The sequence below is a fragment of the Hevea brasiliensis genome, chromosome 17 (assembly GCF_030052815.1).
Source record: "Hevea brasiliensis isolate MT/VB/25A 57/8 chromosome 17, ASM3005281v1, whole genome shotgun sequence".
Classification (NCBI taxonomy): Eukaryota; Viridiplantae; Streptophyta; class Magnoliopsida; order Malpighiales; family Euphorbiaceae; genus Hevea; species Hevea brasiliensis.
In genome coordinates, this window is record NC_079509.1 from 18,572,294 (window position 1) to 18,593,854 (window position 21,561).

Below are 21,561 nucleotides of genomic sequence, written 5' to 3' on the forward strand. Positions count from 1 at the left end.
CACAAGTTGTGCAAGTTTCTTATGCAGATTCTATGCAAAATCAATGGTTCCAAGTACTTCCTGTGATGTTACAGTAGGTTATGCATATTCAGCTTTATTTTGATAATTTTGGCTCTGAGAATCACTGCTCACTGGCACAATTATTTTTTAGTCTCTCAAAAATACCATTTTCACCTGCAAAACAAAACAAATTACAAATTAACCCAAAAATGAATAATTATGGAAAATTATCTAAATAACTAATAAAATTAGCTAAAAGTAACTAACAAATAAATGAAATGGCCATAAAATCTAATCTAAATGGCTATGCAAAATGCATGTATCACTTTTATGCCATGAAAGTGGTGGATAAAGAAGCACTTGCTATAAGGAACAAGTTGCAGAGAGCTGAAATGGAGAAGGAGATTCTGGGCATGCTTGATCATCCATTTTTGCCTACTCTATGAGCAGAGTTCGAGGCTTCTCATTACTCATGCTTGGTGATGGAGTACTGCTCCGGTGGAGATTTGCATGCTGCTAGGCAACGCCAGCCAGGAAGGTGCTTTACCATTTCATCAGCTAAGTAAGTCATTAAATTCTGTTTAATTGTGTTAGGGTTTCTATATATTAATTGTCTAGCTATGCTTTTCTCTTTTGGTTTATATCTGCACTGTATGTGAACTTTCTTTCTAAAGCACATTATTAGTGCGTACGTATACCAATCTTTTACCAAATGAAATATAAGGATGTGACTAATGACACTTTTATCTTTTGGGTTAACTTAAACTAATTATGTTAAGCTATGATTATGCTTATGTGTTCAGGTTTTATGCTGCTGAGACCCTTTTAGCCCTAGAGTATCTCCACATGATGCGAATTGTTTGCAGAGACTTTAAGCCAGAAAATGTGTTAGTAAGACAAGATGGTCAAATAATGCTTTCAGATTTCGATCTCTCTCAAATGCGATGTGGTTCCAAAGCTTCTAAGGTCTAAAAACCCAACTTGGAAGCCGTTGATCACAATTACGAAACTTGTTTTACACCTTCTTGTGCCACACACATACAGCCTGTGCTTTCTTGTTTCTCAGCTTCCAACAAGAGAAAGAAAGCTTCTGGAGTCACAACAATTACAGAACGAGATGATGGTGGTAATCATCAAGAGAGTCAAGAACTTGACCCAGAATTGGTGGCTGAACCCATCGACGCTCGATCCAAGTCGCTCGTTGGTACCCACGAGTACTTAGCACCGGAGGTGATCTCAGGGCAAGGCCATGGAAGTGCAGTGGATTGGTGGACTCTAGGGGTGTTCTTGTACGAGATGTTATATGGAAGAACACCTTTCAAAGGTGAAAACAATGAGAGAACCTTAATTAACATCCTTAAACAGCCCTTAACCTTTCCAAGAATTGTGGTTAGCAGTAGCAAAGAACTTGAAGAAATGGTAAAAGCCCAAGATCTTATAAGCAAGCTTCTAGTGAAGAATCCCAAGAAGAGAATTGGCAGCTTAAAGGGCTCTGTTGAACTCAAGAGGCATGGCTTCTTCAAAGGAGTGAATTGGGCTTTGATTAGGTCAGCTAAGCCTCCTGAGCTCCCAAGTGATGCTTGCAGAACTACAAGTAGAGCTCACATACCAAAATTGAGTAAGAAAGAAAGAAAGAGAAGCTTCATATCAGATCCCTCATCATTTTGATTACTTCTAATTAAAAAAGTAAATGTAAACAAATAATAGGCAAAATAGAAGCAAAAGTATCAATGTATGACACCAAAGATTGAGTTGTTTCCATTGTTTTTCCTAGAAATGAGAGATTTATTAATAAATTGAATTAGAAAAATTAATTAATGTAAAGTCTTAATTAATTGACAGATTAGATTGATTAATTAATTAGATTACTATAGTACTTGGCCTGTATTATTGTTTCCCAAATGTATATTATAATAATAATATAAATGTAAATAATTAATGTGTGAGCTTACGTGTAAAAGAAGAAGGTCCCTTAATTGTGGCAATATGATCCTCATGAGAAGCCTATGAAGGATGATGCGGTGACAATTATGGCACTTCTACAATAATGGTAATTATAATAAAAATATGAGAAGGAAACCATTGGAATGGAATCTTTCTTTATATTGATATCACCAATTTCATTGCATATATAGCATTCACATGTCCTTTCACCGATCTATGCTAACGAACAAAAACTCCATCATTTCTTCCAGCTCCTTCTTTGCATTCATAATTACATACACACCTACATCATATTATGATAAATAAATAGCCAATCATCAACTATATTAAGTATATATTTCCCATTCATTTTTCCATACCATCATTGGTTATTTATACAAAAAAATTCACTACATGTTAATTTCTATCTCTATTGATTTGAATGTTAAATTTAACTATTTTTTTTTTAAAAATCATTTAAAATTTTAATTATAATTTAGTTTAATTCAAAAATTAAAATTTATAAATTAAATATTTTAATTTTTTTTAATTTAGATAAAAATTAAAAAATAAATTTTAATTTCTTAATCTTTGAGTTAAATTGAATTTAAATTAATTGAGATGATAGAGTAAAATCAAACGTTAATCCAAAAAAAATTATCAGAAATATATAAATTATAATTAAAATAAAGAAAATTTATTACCTTTGCTAATCAAAATTAAAACTCTTTAATTAAAAATAAATTAATTAAAATAGCAAAAAGGAATTGATTTATGTTGTGCAACTTGCACTAAATTTTTTCATCGAATAAAAAGTTTATTGATAAATTAAATATGATGTAGCTACAGAGAGCTCGAGTTAATATAAAAATGAGCTTATTAATATGTATTTTATATACATATTTTAATTAATTCTATGTAAATTTCAGTACAAATATTTAATTTAAGAGTTATTAAATTCATTCTCATATTCATTTTCATATGAGTTTAAATTTATATTAAATACATTCAATAGACTTTAAATAATGTTATTATTTAAAATTATAAAATTACAATTTTAAATTTCTATAAAACCTAACAAAAAATCAATTAGTAAAAGGGTGATTAAGGAAACAAAGTGATAAATCATAATTGCAACAGCAGATTTTTCTTGTGGACCACTTATAAAGAATGAATAGCTATTATAAATAATTAAGGAAGTGTAAGTAACTATAGCAATTGCCAAATGTATAATTGAAACTACTGGATTATGGGTACTAATTAAGAACAATTACATCATTCACTAATTATTATAAGACTTGCTTACACGTATTACTAGGAATGACTTAAAATCCCAATGGATTTGCTTACACTTAAGAATCCCTAATAATTATAGGACTTACACATATTCACTAAGGAATTTATTTCTTAATAAATCCTTTTAAATTTTAACTACATTGAAAAGATAAATTTATATGGTCTTAATTTGTCACGGATTAAAAACTTGCAAGTTTTGTGCATTCTTAAATAATTTATTTTTTAATAGAGGCAGTGAGGACTTTAACTTAACATTTATCAGGTGAATAATATGTTTTAATCACTAGATTAAGTTAGATTAGGCAAATAATGTCTTAACCACTAGTTTAAGTCAGGTTAGATAAATAATTTCAATTTTAATTTTAAAAATAAATTTATATGGTCTTAATTTGTCACAGATAAAAAACTTACAAGCTTTGTGCACCCTTAAATAATTTATTTTTTTTTATAGAGGGAGCGAGGACTTGAACTTGATATTTACCAAGTGAGTAATATGTTTTAACCACTACATTAAATCAAGTTAGGCAAATAATTTCAATTTTAATTTTAAATGAAATCATCAAATTAAATCATGAATAATCTAAATGATATCCTATAAAATAGTGTAAAGAAAAATCAACCTTCCATGAATTGATGGAGTGGAAAGGGCATACAGTCAACAGTCTATATATAAAGGTGAAAAAAGGGAATTAAGTTTGGAGTACGAGAAGAGATGCAATTTGCGTTGGGTATAATGCCGCCCATCAGCTTGTACAAGCACGCCAGCTTCTTTCCCTTTCCCTTTCCCCACTTTGGGACACTCTTGGCTTTAGAATGCATGTAGAAAGCGATACACTGGGGTAAAGATACGATGGGCGAGCCAGTCGATGCAACTGTGGGCATATATATGAATATGGTATACTCCAAATTTTTATTATTTTTATTTAAGTGTTTAATTAATAAGGATATGAATTGGATAATTTCTTTAATTTTTTTCAGTTTTCATTTTATATATATATATTTTGTGTGTGTGTGCGCGTATTTATATTGTTATACAGTGCAACAATTTAGTGGAATAATGGATTAAATTAAGGATAAAGTACACTTTAGTACCCTATATTTTATCCTTTTTAGCATTGAGAACATATATTTTATTTTATTGCAATTAAAGACAGGAATTTTAACTCTGTTTATATTTTAAGGACAAATTGCTAATAGTATTAAATAACACTTACATGGCATGTTGAAGTGGCACCATGTATAACGCGGCGTTGATGTGGTATGTTAATATGGTGCCCATATATGACGTGCTAGCGTGGTGCCATGTATGACGTAGTGCTAACGTCAATGTTATGTTAGCAATTTTTATGTCATCATTTATTTTATCACCTAAGTGTAAAAAGGTGAACATATATGTACTAAATTGCAAAAAAAAAAAAATTCAAGCCCTAAAAGTTAAAAGCAAGATATATATATATATATATAAAAGGAAAAAGTGAGAGGAATGGAGAAGAGAGAGAGAGAGGCGCATAGGGGGGAGAGAGCAAGAGAGATAAAGATATGAAGAGAGAGAGAGAGACACAGTGAGAGAAAGAGGGAAAGTGAGAGATGAAGAGACAGTTATAGGAGAGTCAATTTGTCTTTATCTCTCTTCATATCTTTCATGATCTCTCTCTCCCGTTCCTCTTTCATTATATCTCTCTCTTTACTTTTTCATATACTTTCAAAATTTTTGCGCTTTTAACATTAGGACTTGAATTTTTTTTTTTTTCAATTCAAGATATGTATCTTTCACCTTTTTGTACTTAGGTAACAAAATGAATGATGGTATAAAAATTGCTAATATGGTGTTGACATCAGCTCCACATCATATATAGCACTACGTCATACATGGATACCACATCGGCATATTATGTCATATATGGTGGCACATCTGTATGTCATGTCAGTGTCATTTAATATCGTTAGTAATTTGTCCTTCCAGTGCAAATGAAGCTAAAATTTGTGTCTTTAATTACAACAAAATAAAGTATATGCTCTCAATACTAAAAAAGCTAAAATACAACATACTAAATTTACTTTACGCTTCAATTAATTATAGTATCAAAAGTTGAAAAAAAAAGTTGTTATGTTATAATGATTTAAAATATGATAGAATAGAGGAATGATGATTATAGCTCAAAAGTTAATTAAAAAGAAAAAATTTGTCATTATTTTTAAAATTTTTGTAAAATTGTAAAAAACTATCAAGTCACAAAATTATTTAATTACTTGCTGCTTTTGCTACAGCTGGCTTGTATAGGAGAGAAAATCAGTTGACTAACCACTTTTTGATTCTTATGTTGTGATTGGATTCGTATTCGTATATTTGAATTTAAAATTTAGATTTTAAATATTGAATTTAAATTTAAAATTTATTGTAAATCTAAAAATATATATGGTTTGAAGATAATAAAAAGAATTTCAAATTTTAAATACAAATTAGAGATTGTTTGAGTATTCAATAAAAATTTTGTTGTTAAGTTGACTCTAAATTTCAAATAATATAGTTAATATTGTTATTTAAATTCTTATTTTTTAAAATCTCTATATTTACCTTGGATTGATTAAAATTTAAATTTTAAACATACCAAACAAGGTATTTGATCCTAATCCAAATTCGTAACTTAAAATCTATGAATCCAAACACAACCTTAGTTAAAACTGTGAAATACCAACTACTTTTAGCTATTATAACTAAAAATTTGATTTTTAAAAATAGTATTTGAAAATTTATTTTAACACTTTGAATCATTAAAATTTAACCCCAAAACGTTTTCAAACATTTAAATGTCATTTTACATAAAAGCTAATGTTTACATACATATCCTCAATCATCTTGAAGTGCCTTCTATGCCTTTTTTTTTAATATCCCTTGTTATTTTCTTATCACTAGTAACCTGAAATTTATCTTGAAACTTGTTAGATCGGTGAATTCCATTAAATTTTGTTATTATCAAAATTAAGCTCACTTTAACAATTTTGTCCATTTTGATAATTACAAACTAATGGAATCTCAATGGTGACAGGGCAAGAGTGGTGGTAGAGTGGGGATAGTGATGGTAACGGCATTGGTAATGACTAAGTGGTGGTGACGATGGTCAGCAGTAGTGGTGGTAAAGGTGGTGGTCAAGTGATGATGATAATGATACTGGTGGTGGTATTGGTGACAGGATGATAGTTGTTGTGGCAATAATGGTAATTTATAGTAGTGATGGTGGTAGTTATGGGAATAAATAGAAAAAAAAAATTAAAATAACTAATCAAAATTATATCTATTTTTGCATATAATAATCATTACATTACTTTATATATAATTGATTATACATAATTATCATTTTATTATATCAAAATTTTTTATATTATCAAATAAATATAATTAAATATAAAAAATAATAACATTATAATATAACTTTAATTATAGCATACCAAATGTAACCTGCTCAAATAAAGTGTAGCTTTGGAAAGCTCATTAAAGCTCCACTCATTTGTACAATCTATGAAATATTCATTAATTTATCAAAATAACTTCATTAATAAAGTCTCCCAAAGTCAAAGTTTTTTAAGCACATCACAACGCACAAAAAACAAACACTTTAAACATAAACATACCATAACTCAAACTAACAATAACAACACTTTTTCTCCCTTTCTTATCATCAACAAATCAGTTCAAAGTTCACAAATATATATATTTTCAAGCTGTCAAACAAGTTTAAACACATCACAAACCAACAAAAATATAATTAAAGCACAAACACAATCATGAAATGTTTAAAACAGGAGCCTAGATACAATTTTTTCTATACATATATATATTAAAAAAAAAAAAGGGGTGAAAAAGATATCTGACTAGGAATAACAACAGATCAAATTTTTACGAGTATCTGATCTGATTAAATTTTAATAAAACGAGTTTGAATGATATATGATCGGATTTAGACTGAATTCGGATTTAAAAATTAATATCCGTGATGGATTTAAATTTTGTATGTCGAATATCGAATTCATTACATAAATACTTAATTATATATAAAATTTATATTTTTATAATAATATTTATAAATTTTAATATATTTTATTTTAAATAAATAAAATTTAAATATTTTATAAAATTATTAAATTTTTAAATATATATTGTTAATAAAAAATAATTTTATAAAAAAATTTAAATAGATTTTAATAATTTTTTAAATAATAATAATAATTAAATTTAAAATAAATTTAAATTGACTGATTTTTACGAATATTATATTCATTACCATTATTAGATCAGACAGATCAGATGAGATGCAGTTTTCGCAGAATATGCATCCAATCCATAATCCCTTTGAATATGGTCCACTTCTTTTTCACTGAAATTTATACTTTGAATATTTTTTAATTAAATTAAGCTTATTAGTTGCTACGTACATTGTGTTGTGGGTTTGTCAGGTTGGCCATCTTCTGCTCAGTGCCTCCTCCAACCATTCAGTCTTTACATACTGATTCTTGATCCTTTTCTTTTCCTTCTTTCATCTTCTGCACATTCTTGTCTTTTCTTTAATTTGTTTAACACTCTCCCCTTTAATTCATTCTCATATTAATTTCTTCCCATACCATCTTTCTCCCCAACCAACAATCCACAGAAATTCAAATCCTAATTTATTAATCGAAATTTAATAAAATATAACACTTATAAAGGTGATTCAAAATACGAAATATTTCATAATTATGAGTAGTTAATATACAGTCTTATTCGTTAAAGTTATTTATATGATGATATAATATAAAATAATCATATATAATATATATCTCTTTAATTAAGAAATTATATCTATCAGAGAATATTTTTTAAAATATACCTAAAAATATGCTCTATTACTTTTCTTTGTAAATAGGACAGGTGAAAAGAAAAAGTTTCCTTCTTCCTCTACTCTTTCTTTTCAATCTCTCCATTCTTCTCTTTACTCTCTCAAATATTCTTTCTTTATCATAATGCCACCCTTCTAACTTAAACTTCTTAGAATTCTCGCTGGGTCCAATTTTAATAGACCTCTAATCATTTTATTTTTGTTTGCAAATCCCTACAATTAAGATGACAAAAATAATACCTATATCAGGGAAGTTTTCCATCATGTGACTTAAAGTTTCAAAGCCATGACTTCTTAAATAAAAATAAAAAAATATATATGTATTATTTATTTTGTAAAATGTGATTGGTGTGAATTAGGTAAATGATGTGAAAATAAGAAAGAATGGTGTGGATATGAGATGGATGGTACAATACAAGGGGGAGAAGAATGTATGGAGCAAGTGATGGAGGATTGAGTTTTCCTATATATTTGCCACTAAGCAGCACTGCAAATTTTGCCGGGTATGCTACCTGAAATTACAACCAAAAGTGAAAATGATAAGATCTTGTAGAGAAAAGTGCAGCAATGACAGAAAAGAAAAATTATTATTTTATGTGAAAAAATACAAATTAAGCAAAATCCGAGAGAGAGTCTTCACAAAGTCCAAATCCCATCAAATAGAACACAAGATTGGTATTATCTCTTCGGCAGTATCCACTTCAATCAAAAGTTGAAAAATCCAATTTTTTTTCCCTTAATGCCAAAAATAAAAAGGTTTAATTATTTTTTTTCTTCTTTTCTGTGATGAAATAATGATTAAAAATTGTGGTAGTAATTATAGAGCCACGAGTCGAGGGTAATTAATATTAATCATAGGGGATGTGACACTAGCTAAAGCCTAAAACCATTCTGATTTGGCGCTCCTTTGTGTCTAATCACGGCTAAATTGAGATGTATAGGATCATCATGTTTTTCCTTATAGTCTAAAGATTAATTATTAATTATTCGGTGAAACATTTTTAGATTTTTAATTTAATTTTTCTTTTTAATTTTCTAAATTATTGTGGATGACATATTAGTAGAAGGGTTGTCTAAGAAGAGGTGTTGATGTTAAAATTTTAGTAATACTAGAGTTGTTTTTTTTTTTATTGATCATGTAGTATGTGTATAGAGATTGTTTATTTTAATTTATAAGTTTTAAAAATAAATTTATTTGTCTTTTTATAATTTTTTGAATTTGTAAAAATAAATTGAGGGAAATTAATTTTTTTTTATTTTAGTGCTTATAAATTAATTTAATAAAATATTCTATCATATTATCTTAATTAATTTTTTAAAATTACATCACAAATCTTATTTAATTATTTCAATAATAAATATGCTTATAAGTTAATTTCACCTTGCATATCAACAACTTAACAGTAATTTATAAGTATTTTAATCAAACATTTAATTGATTAAAATTTAAATACTTATAAACTCTAGTTTATAAATTAATTTTTATAAGTTAAATCAAATTTCTATAACTGCACATACAGATTATAGATGGAACTAATCTATAAATGGATCAAAGTGATATTTAAATAAAACTCTCCTAGTAAATATGACCAGCATATACAAACCAATTCACACTGTATGGATGGAACTAATTTACACTCGAGTCAAGATCGATATTCAAAGTAAAGTCCTCCCCATAAGGATAATTCGCACATACAAATGAAAATAATCCAGGCTTAGAGTCGGTAGTGGTATTCAAGTAAGATCCTCTCAATAAGGATATCTTCTGTATTTGGAACTCTAATGTTACAGCTAAAGTCCATTTGGAATCAACTCCACACCAGTGATCCAATCACCTGTTAGTAATATTAGAGTTGTCTTTAGAATTATAAAATTTTAAATTTAAATCTTAATTAATATTAAATAAATTAAAAAGCTCAATTAAGATTTTTTTACTTGAATTAATATAGGTAATTAGAGAATAAAGCTAAAGATCATTGCGACAATATTCGTTGAATTTATGTTCCGATTATATTCTGCAGAATCACTTAGTGCCCCAAAAACGCTAATACTAAAGAAAATGATAAATCAAAAAATTATGTCCAAGGCAACTCAAGTAATAATTAAAAAGATAATAATTCTCTCTAAATTTCATGAATAAAAATGATAATGTGATTATAAAATAGAGTTGAATTCGATCAAGAATTAAAAAAAAAAGTTAATTAATGGAATGATGAGAGCATATGAATGAATGGAGAAGAAGGAAGCCACATGAAGAGGCAGAAGAGGTCCCCTACAAACAATATATAGATTCACATGAATGTCATAAAAAGATTAGATTGATAGATCATATTCATTTATCAACACTCAGCTCCCCAATTCAACTTTTTGATTTGGTGATCAATTTCATCCACGGGCTCTTCGTGCTATCCCTTTTTCCTTCTTTTTACTTTTCCTTTTTTATTATTGTTAAAAATTATATATTAAATAAACTATTAATAATAACCATACGAGCAAAGCACAAAAGTTTGCTTGGTCCATGCATAATGGTAATGATATGAATTAATATGTAATTAGAGATTATTAAATAATTAAATTACCTTTAAAATAACTTAGTGGTTATAATTGAATATTAATAATAAACATTTAAATTTTAGCATCAAAATTGTCGAAAATCCAAAAAATTAATATTTATTTACATACGCTACTTTTCATGGCAGAAAAGAGAGAACTACCATTCAAAAGGCAGCTGTCAAAAGATGATTGATTTTTGACTGAGGTGAAGTGACATCGTTTTAACAATAAAACGACGAGGGTCGGGATTAGTAGGCGCCTTTTTTAATTTTTTTTTCAGTAGCCGATTGCATGGTTCGGAAACGCATCTTGAAAATGGGTGCACACACAATGGCTTGGCTTTTAAAAGAGCAAAAGAAGAAACGCTTTTTGACCGCCGCCCTTCGAGAAGGGGCATTTTTTGCCTGAGAATAACAAAATTGCCACCGCGGCACAAAATTTAAGGTTAAAAACTCAGAGAATTTGTATTAAGAAAAGTAACAGTATGTTTGATGAAGCACATAATTATATTTTCCTGTGTTACAAAAACTCATAAGGCTAAGGCCTGGCCTCCAAGCTCCTTATAAGAAGCTTAGTTAGCCCTGATTCCCATTAAAAAAAAAAAAAAAACCACCACCAAAAACTCATACATATGCCCCTTTCCCATTTCCTACCTCCAACTCATTCACCATGGCAACCATATTACCTAGAGATGAATCTGACTACGACAGCAGCTCTTCCTCAATAACCATACCTGACTCTAGCGGTAGCTGGATGAGCAACCTCAGCTTCGGCAGCCGTCGAAGCTCTGTCTCCATCACGTCTTCTTTATCTGAATCTTCACTCTCATCTTCCCACAAGCCACACAAGGCCAACCAAGTCTCATGGGAGGCCATTAAGAGGCTACAAATCGCCAGTGGCCGAGTTGGGCTCGATCATTTTCGTCTGCTTCGCCAGTTAGGCAGTGGAGATTTAGGGAATGTCTATCTTTGCCAGATAAGAAACCCTGTGGTGGGTTTGCCTCGGTGCTTTTATGCCATGAAAGTGGTGGATAAAGAAACACTTGCTATAAGGAACAAGTTGCAGAGAGCTGAAATGGAGAAGGAGATTCTGGGCATGCTCGATCATCCTTTTTTGCCTACTCTGTACGCAGAGTTCGAGGCTTCTCATTATTCATGCTTGGTGATGGAGTACTGCTCCGGTGGAGATTTGTATGCTGCTAGGCAACGCCAGCCAGGAAGGCGCTTTAACATTTCATCTGCTAAGTAAGTGATTAAATTCTGTTTAATTGTGTTAGAATTTCTATATATTAATTGTGTAGCTATGCTTTTCTCTTTTGGCTTATATTTGCACTGTATGTGAACTTTCTTTCTAAAGCACATTATTAGTGTGTACTTATCAATCTGTTTCCAAATGAAATAAGGATGTGAATAATGATACTTTTATCTTCTGGGTTAACTTAAACTAATTATGTTAAGCGATGATTATGTTTATGTGTTCAGGTTTTATGCTGCTGAAACCCTTTTAGCCCTAGAGTATCTCCACATGATGGGAATTGTTTACAGAGACCTTAAGCCAGAAAATGTGTTAGTAAGACAAGATGGTCACATAATGCTTTCAGATTTCGATCTTTCTCTCAAATGCGATGTGGTTCCAAAGCTTCTAAGGTCTAAAAAACCCAACTTCGAAGCCGTTGATCACAAGTATGAAACTTGTTTTACACCATCTTGCGCCACACCCATACAGCCTGTGCTTTCTTGTTTCTCAGCTTCCAACGAGAGGAAGAAACCTTCTAGAGTCACAACAATTACAGAACGAGTTGATGGTGGTCATCATCAAGAAAGTCAAGAACTTGACCCAGAATTGGTGGCTGAACCCATCGACGCTCGATCCAAGTCGTTTGTTGGTACCCACGAGTACTTAGCACCGGAGGTGATCTCAGGGCAAGGCCATGGAAGTGCAGTGGATTGGTGGACTCTAGGGGTGTTCTTGTACGAGATGTTATATGGAAGAACACCTTTCAAAGGTGAAAACAATGAGAGAACCTTAATTAACATCCTTAAACAGCCCTTAACCTTTCCAAGAATTGTGGTTAGCAGTAGCAAAGAACTTGAAGAAATGGTAAAAGCCCAAGATCTTATAAGCAAGCTTCTAGTGAAGAATCCCAAGAAGAGAATTGGCAGCTTAAAGGGCTCTGTTGAACTCAAGAGGCATGGCTTCTTCAAAGGAGTGAATTGGGCTTTGATTAGGTCAGTTAGGCCTCCTGAGCTCCCAAGTGATGCTTGCAGAATTACAAGTAGAGCTCACTTACCAAAATTGAGTAAGAAAGAAAGAGAAGCTCCATATCAGATCCCTCATCATTTTGATTACTTCTAATTAAACTAGTAAATGTAAATAAATAAATAATAGGCAAAACAGGAAGCAAAACTATCAATGTATGACACCAAAGATCGAGTTGTTTCCATTGTTTTTCCTGGAAATGAGAGATTTATTAATATATTGAATTGGAGAATTAACTAATCAATGTAAAGTCTTAATTAATTTACAGAGATTAGATTAATTAATTAATTAGATTACCATAGTACTTGACCTGTATTATTGTTTCCCAAATATATATAATAAAAATAATAATATAAATGCAATTAATTAATGCGTGAGCTTACGTGCAAAAGGAGAGGGTCCCTTAATTGTGGCAATATGATCCTCATGAGAAGCCTATGAAGGATGATGTGGTGACAATTATGGCACTTCTACAATGATGGTAAATATAATAAAAATATGAGAAGGAAACCATTGGAATGGAATCTTTCTTTACATTGATATCGCCAATTTCATCGCATATATAGCATTCACATGTCCTTTCACCGATCTATGCTAACAAACAAAAACTCCATCATTTCTCCCTGCTCCTTCTTTGCCTTTGTTATGGGTACCAATTAAGATCAATAACATCATTCACTAATTATTATAAGACTTGCTTACACATATTACTTGGAATGACTTAAAAATCTTCAAAATCCGTAATGGATTTGCTTACACTTAAGAATCCCCAATAATTATAGGACTTGCACATATTAACTGAAAAATTTATTTCTTAACTAAATCCTTTTAAATTGTAACAGATAAAAAACTTATAACTTTAGTATATTCTTAAATAATTTTATTTTATTTTATAAGAAAAATGAAGACTCCAATTTGATACATGTCAAGTGAATGATATGTTTTTAACTATTGAACTAAATCAAGTTAGATAAATAGTTTCAATATTAATATTAAATGAAATCATCAAATTAAATCATGAATAATCTAAATGATATCCTATAAAATATTATAAAAAAAAAAATCAATCTTCCATGAATTGATGGAGTGGAAGGGTCATACAGTCAACAGGCTATATATAAAGGTGAAAAAAGGGAATTAAGTTTGGAGTACGAGAAGAGACGCAATTTGCGTTGGGTATAATGGCGCCCATCAGCTTGCACAAGCACGCGAGCTTCTTTCTCTTTCCCTTTCCCCACTTTGGGACTCTCTTTGTGGCTATAGCATGCATGTAGAAAGTGACACACTGGGGTAAAGATACGATGGGCGAGCCGGTCGATGCAACTGTGGGCCTATATATGAATATGGCCATATATGAATATGGTATACCCCAAATTTTTATTATTTTTATTTAAGTGTTTAATTAATAAGGAAATGAATTGGATAATCTTATTTATTTATTTTTTATTTTTATAAGAGCTTATATATATATATATATATATATATATATATATTTTTTTTTTTTTTTATTTATTTATTTTTTATTTTTATAAGAGCTTATATATATATATATATATATATATATATATATATATATATATATATATATATATATATATATATTGTGTGTATTTGTATAGTTATGAAGTGCAACAATTAAGTGAAGTCGTAGATTCAATTAAGAGTAAAGTATACTTTAATACTCTATACTTTATCTTTTTTAACATTAAGGATATATATTTTATTTTGTTATAATTAAGAATAAGAATTTTGACTCCATTTACATTGTAAGAATAAATTGGAGGATGTTAAATGATAATAATATGGCATGTTGATGTGACACCATGTATGACGTGGCACCATATATGATGTGATGCTTATCTCTATATGTCATTATTAATTTTATCACCTAAATGCAAAAAAGTAAAAGTATATGTTCTAAATTATATATTAAAAAAAAAGCTAAAACTTAAAAGTTAAAAGCGTGAAAATTGTGAAAGTTTATTAGAAAATAAGGAGGGAGAGAGAGAGAGAGAGACAGTAGAGAGAGAGGTACATATAGAGAGAGATAATGAAATATATAAACTTTTGTGCTTTTAAACGTACATTAAAAATAAAAGGAAAGAGAGAGAGAAATGGAGGGAGACAGAGTGAGAGAAAGAAGGATAAGGAGAGATTAAGCGACAACCGTTGAAAGTCAATCTATCTCTATCTCTCTTCATATATTTTATTATCTCTCTCTCCATCTATTTGTATTCACTCTCCATTACTATCCCCCTCTCCCCCTCCCCCCCCCCCCTCCCCCTCTCTCTCTCTCTCTCTCTCTCTCTCTCTCTCTCTTCCATTCCTCTTTCATTATCTCCCTCTTTCCTTTTTTTTTTCATTTACTTTTAAAATTTTTGCACTTCTAACATTTAGGACTTGAACTTTTTTTTTTTAAATCAAGACATGCACTTTTACTTTTTTACGCTTGGGTGACAAAATCAATGATGGTATAAAAACTATTAATGTGGTGTTGATGTAAGTACTACATCATACATGACACCACGCCATACGTGGGTACTACATTGGCATGCCACATCATACATGGCGCCACATCTGCACGCCACGTCAATATCATTTAACACTTTAATAATTTGTCCTTACGGTGCATGTGAAATCAAAGTTCCAACAAAATAAAGTACATGTTTTTAATACTAAAAATATTAAAATACAATGTACTAAAACACATTTTGCCTTTCAATTAATTACAATAAAAAATTTTATGTTTTAATGATTTAAAATATGATAAAATAGAGGAATGATGATCATAGGTCAAAAGTTAATTAAAAAAAAAAGCTTGTCATTATTTTTAAATTTTTACAAAATTTTAAAAATCTATCAAGTCACAAAAGTATTTGATTGCTTATTGCTTTTGGTAAAGCTGGTCTGTATAAAAGAGAAAATCAGTTGACCATTTTTCAAAATTGGTCGACCACTTTTTAATTACTTTTTAATTCTCATGTTGTGCTTGAATTCAAGTATTTGAATTTAAAATTTAAATATTAAATTTAAAATTTATAAATCTAAAAGTATGTTTTTTGGAAAAAATTTTAAATCTATATATCTATAAAAAGTAGAGTAGTATTTTCAAAAAAATATCATGTGATACTTTTCTTTAAAAACTTGTCACATGTTACCTTCCATTAATAACTATGTTTTATACATTTTTATAATAATAATTATTTAATTTTTTTATTTCTTTTTTAATTATTAATATTATTTATAATTTTATCTTAACATTTATGATTTAAATTATTTTCTTTAAATTTAATTTTTTAAAATTAAAACTTTTGTAATTAAATATAATATTTAAAAATTATTTATATTGTTTTTTATAAATTTATTTATGTAAAATATTATTTACCACATGTTACCCTTACCCTTAATAATAATAATAATAATAATAATAATAATAATTATTATTATTATTATTATTGTTTAAAATAAAAAATAATTTAACAACAACAACAACAATAATAATAATAATAATAATAATAATAATAATTAAAAAAGTCAGTAATGGTCATTAATTTAAAGAAAATTGATCATTAATTTGTGATCTCATAATCAAATATCATATAATTTAATCAATCTTAAATTGTTTTATATCTTTAATAAATATTTGTATTATGTTGTTATATTTTCCGTTATTTTTATTATGAAATATTTGTTAAAAAATTTAAGAGATAAAAAGTGTAATCTATATGAAAAGTTATAAAAATAAAATATAAAGATTTGACTGATTTATAATTAGTATATATTAATTTTTATGTTAATAATTTAATATTTTTTATTTTATTTTCTTAATATTAATTAATGTTTATTATTATTATCATTATAGGTAACTTATAGCCATTGAATTGAAATGACCAAATAAATGAGAAATATTTTACTATTATAAAAATTGAATTTAAATACTTTTGTTAACTTTTTTCAATTAAATAATATTTAATTATAAAATTAAACTTTTGTTTAAATGGTTTCCATTTGTTTGTTCATATATAGAATATCATATGAGATATTTGATACATATCAATCACTCTTATTTCACTAAGTATTTTTATTTCACTTAAGTGCTCTCAAATCATTTTTTGATTTACTTTTTTTTATTAGTTCTTTCAAAATTATTAGTTATCATTCTCAAATTTATTTATTTAAATAAATTTAATTAATATTTATTTAATTACCATTTTTTAAAATAAATTTCTTATTTAATATTTCTTAATCTTTTTAATATTTTATTTCATTATAATTATATATCGAATGCAATTATAACTAATATTTTGACTATCTATATTTTATTATCAGTAATTTTCAATATAAATATTTTCAAATTTAAATTAAATATCTAAATTTTTATATATAAATTATCTCTCAACTATATTTTTATATAGAAGTAGAATTTCAAAAATAAAATACAGATATGATTATATCAAAAATTTATTTACAAGTAAAAATGATTAAAAATAATAAAGTTATAATATTAAAATTATGAAATATGTTTTTAGAAAATATTATATATTTTTAACATTTATTATATTAATAAAAAATATGATATTTTAAATTTTTAATTTTTATAAAATATATTTATTTTATATCATAAATTTATATAAAATAATAACCATTTTTGCAAAAGAATTATTTTATAAAAAAATATCAAATTAATAAAAAAATTTACACTTTATAAAAATTTAAAGATATAATATTTTAAAAAAAAATATAATAAAATGCTATTTTTAATTAATAATAATGTTATATATTTTCATTATTATTAAAATTAAATAATTCAATTCATTATTAGTAATTTAATATATTTTTATTATATTAATAATAAAAAATTATATTTATATATTTTTAAATAATATTATTTTCTCATTAATCTAATATATTTTTTGTAATCTTAAAAAAATTAATTTACATAAATTATGAGATAAAATATAAAAATTTCATAAAATTTAAATTATATTTTGAATAAAGTAATTTTATTACATTTTAATTGAAGTAATCATAGAAAATGCTTATATATATATATATATATATATATATATATATATATATATATATATATATATATATATTAAATAAGTATTTTAATTAATTACATCATAAATTAATTAAAATTTTATTATTATAACAAATAAAAATTTATTCAAATTAAATTAAATAAGAGATAAATTTTAGTTAAAAATTAATTTAATAATAATAGTTTATCTTATTTAGAATGTAATTAAAAATTAAATTAAAAAATAAAAATTATAAATTATTTATACATAGCATAAACATTATGCTGTTTAAAATTATATTATAAAAGTAGTTACATTGAATTAAATACTTTATCTTCTCTATTTTTTATATATTTAATAATTTTTAATTTATTTTAATGTTATTTTATTTTTATTTATCTTATTTTAGTATATATTTAATGAAGACATATTATCAATTATATATTGAATGCTATGTATATAATGAATTATGAAAAAATGAAATTATATAAAATTTTATTTTCATTGTTATAATAAACAAGAAATTTATATGAATATTTAATTTTTAATTTTTTGATATTTTTTTATAGTATAATTAATAAATAATTAATATTATTACTTTGGTTAATATTAATAATGTTATATTATTTTATTATTATTTAAAAAAAATTAAAATTTTAAATTATATATATATGCCAAGTAATTTCATTGAAGTCTCTCTATTTTTTGTTAATTAATTTTACAATTTATTTAAGTTATGATTAAGTTATTAATTTTCTAATTATGTATGTATAAGTTATAAATTATTTAATTATTACACTTTAATATTATAATAAATAGCTATTATTATTATTATTATTATTATTATTATTATTATTATTACAAATTTCTAGAAAGCTCAATTTAATTAGAAATAAGAAAAATTAAGAGTTAATTAGATTAATTTATTAATTATACTTAATAAACACAAATGCTAATGTTATATATGTTTTATTTTTGCTTCATAACGAGGAGGTGGTCTAGATTTTGTAAAACAAATTCAAGAGCAGATGAGATTTTAAATCTGTCACATAGATACCAAGTAGTAATTTTTAATTAAATTTATTAATGATTTTTTTTTTGTATTTCTTGAACAGATGTAATATATAATAATTATATAATTTAATTTTCTAAATATAATTCTTAATTATTTTGATCTTCTAATTTTAAATAATAGAAAAGTATTGATTACTAAATATAATAGTAATTTATTATAAATTTTCAAATTTTTAATTTAAAAACTTCAATGGTACTTACTTTAAAGGAAAGTGAAATATTTTTAAATATATTTACTATAATTAAATTTAGTATTTAATTACTGATAATTTGGCAACTTGAGATATTTAATTTTAAAATTCAACAAATATTATCATGATTATCTAATTATGACCATAATTAAAAGTTTATTTTTTTTAAATATTTATTTCAAATTAGAACCAAGCATATTTGAACGAGAAATTAATAATTGAATTTTTTTTAAATATGCCTAATTATTAAAGATAATGTTTATCTATTAATTTTTAACTTTTTTAAAAGAGAAAAATCAACATTAAGTTTTTTCTTTATTTTCTAAATAATTATAATATATAATTACTAAATAAAATTATCACACATTATCATGTTTCTAATTTTTAATTTAAAAACACCAATCACAATAAAATTAAAATTCATATTTATTTTGAAGGAAAATCAATATTTAAAAGTTTTCTCTCTCCCTTTTATATATTTAATAAATCTTAATTTTCTTCAATATTATTTTATTATTATTATTATTATTATTATTATTATTATTATTATTATTATTATTATATACGAAGAATAACTTATGACCATTAAAAAAAAACTTATAACTATTAAATTTATTGATTTGAGAGTAACTGCTAACTTATTTGGTCAAAGTTTATTGTTAACATTTTAGAGTTTTAATATTTTAAATAGCAATATTAAAATTTTTTTAATTAATTTTTTTTAATTAATAATGGTTTAACCATCTAATTAAATCTGATAAGAATTATATATATATATTACAATACATGGCATGTGTACTCTGCTAGTATAAATTGGAGGTAGTTTGAGTATTAAAAAAAAGTTTGTTGTTAAGTTGACTCCCAATTTTAAATAACCTTGTTAATATTGTTATTTTAAATTCTTATCTCTATATTTATTTTGAATTCATTAAAATTTAAATTGATTTTTAATAAATAAAACGTAAAAATAATGCAAATTGAAATTTATTTTTCATACAATAAATTTTTATTTTTCATATAGAAATATATTTTTTTAAAATATAAAAACTAACTAATTAATTTTACTAAAATATATGGATCTAGTAGTAGTGTTTTTTAAGATAAATAGACTAACTAATTAGTTTTATTAAAATAAAAAAATTAAATAATAGTTTGACTAATATTAACTAATAAAAAATTTGACAAAAAATTAAATAGTTTAATAAAAATAAAATACATATACTAAATAATATATTTTTCAAAATATAAAATTATGACTCTATTTATTTTGTAAATAATAACTTGTTCAAGGAAAATATTTTCTATGAAAAAAATATTTTTCATAAAAATATTTTTTATTATTTAATTATAATATTATATATTAATTTTATATATAAGTGTTTTTATAATTTAATGAGATTATCAAAATTTAAAAAATAAAAATTTAAAAAATAAGTTATTTTCTTTTAAATTAATTTAATTTTTTTTTTATTAGAAAAATATTTTTTATTGATTAATTTTATTAAATATTTTAAATATTAAAAAATATTAAAAAAAATTAAAAATATTATTTATAAAACAAATAAAATTTAAATAATTAATATTATTAAAATACAATAATTTACCTTTTTTAAATAGCTTTTTTACCGTATCTCATGGTCTCTAATTTTCCGGGGAATTAAAGTGACTCACCCCCTTCTGGTTTTTTGGTAGATGATTAGGTCTGATAGTCATTGGACTTCCAGCTGGCTAGCCAGGTAGCGTACGTCATATATAGCAAATTAAGGACCGAATTAAGGCAATATTTTCAAAAGAAAGATTTGACAGTGTGTATCAGTATATGTGAGCTATGTCTCTAGAGGGCAACCTTTCAAAAGTAATATAATTGAGTGAATTGCATCAGCTTCAAATTAAACTATGATTTTTCTCTGCAATTATATTTAATTTTTGAAATAACAAAACCTCTAATTAAACTTAAAATTTAATTAAGATTGTGTTAATGATGATATATTATATATTTATACAAAATGATATCATTTTATAAATGTGACAATCATTTGTTAATGACATGCAAACACTCTTAATTAAAATATATATATTAGCATTATTTTTGAATAATCAATTTTATAACAATTGTAAATTAAAATTTTAATAATATTAAAAGGAATTTAAAGGTAAATTGGACAAGTTGACTAAATATTAAGAGGAAATACTTTCGATATATAAGCTAATATACTAACATTATTCTATAAAATAAAACATTATGTCAATATTAATTTATAAAAAAATATTAACTATATAGCATAAATTTAATATTTGTTGAATATTATATAATATAATATTATCACTTAATATATTAATATTAAAAAAAGTAAATGAATATTGTATTGG

General features: G+C 25.5%; 1 protein-coding gene and 1 pseudogene across 1 annotated transcript; both read left to right on the forward strand.

Annotated features, from left to right (window-relative positions):
• The first annotated feature begins 482 nt into the window (after nt 1-482).
• Nucleotides 483-1,668, forward strand: LOC110636050 (protein kinase PINOID 2-like; annotated as a pseudogene).
• A 9,480-nt stretch (nt 1,669-11,148) lies between these two features.
• LOC110636041 (protein kinase PINOID 2) lies at nt 11,149-13,146 on the forward strand. Its single transcript, XM_021785562.2, has 2 exons — nt 11,149-11,887; nt 12,125-13,146. Exons 1-2 carry the CDS (start codon nt 11,313-11,315, stop codon nt 12,996-12,998), a joined length of 1,449 nt encoding a protein of 482 aa, XP_021641254.2. The 5' UTR covers nt 11,149-11,312; the 3' UTR covers nt 12,999-13,146.
• The last annotated feature ends 8,415 nt before the right edge of the window (nt 13,147-21,561 follow it).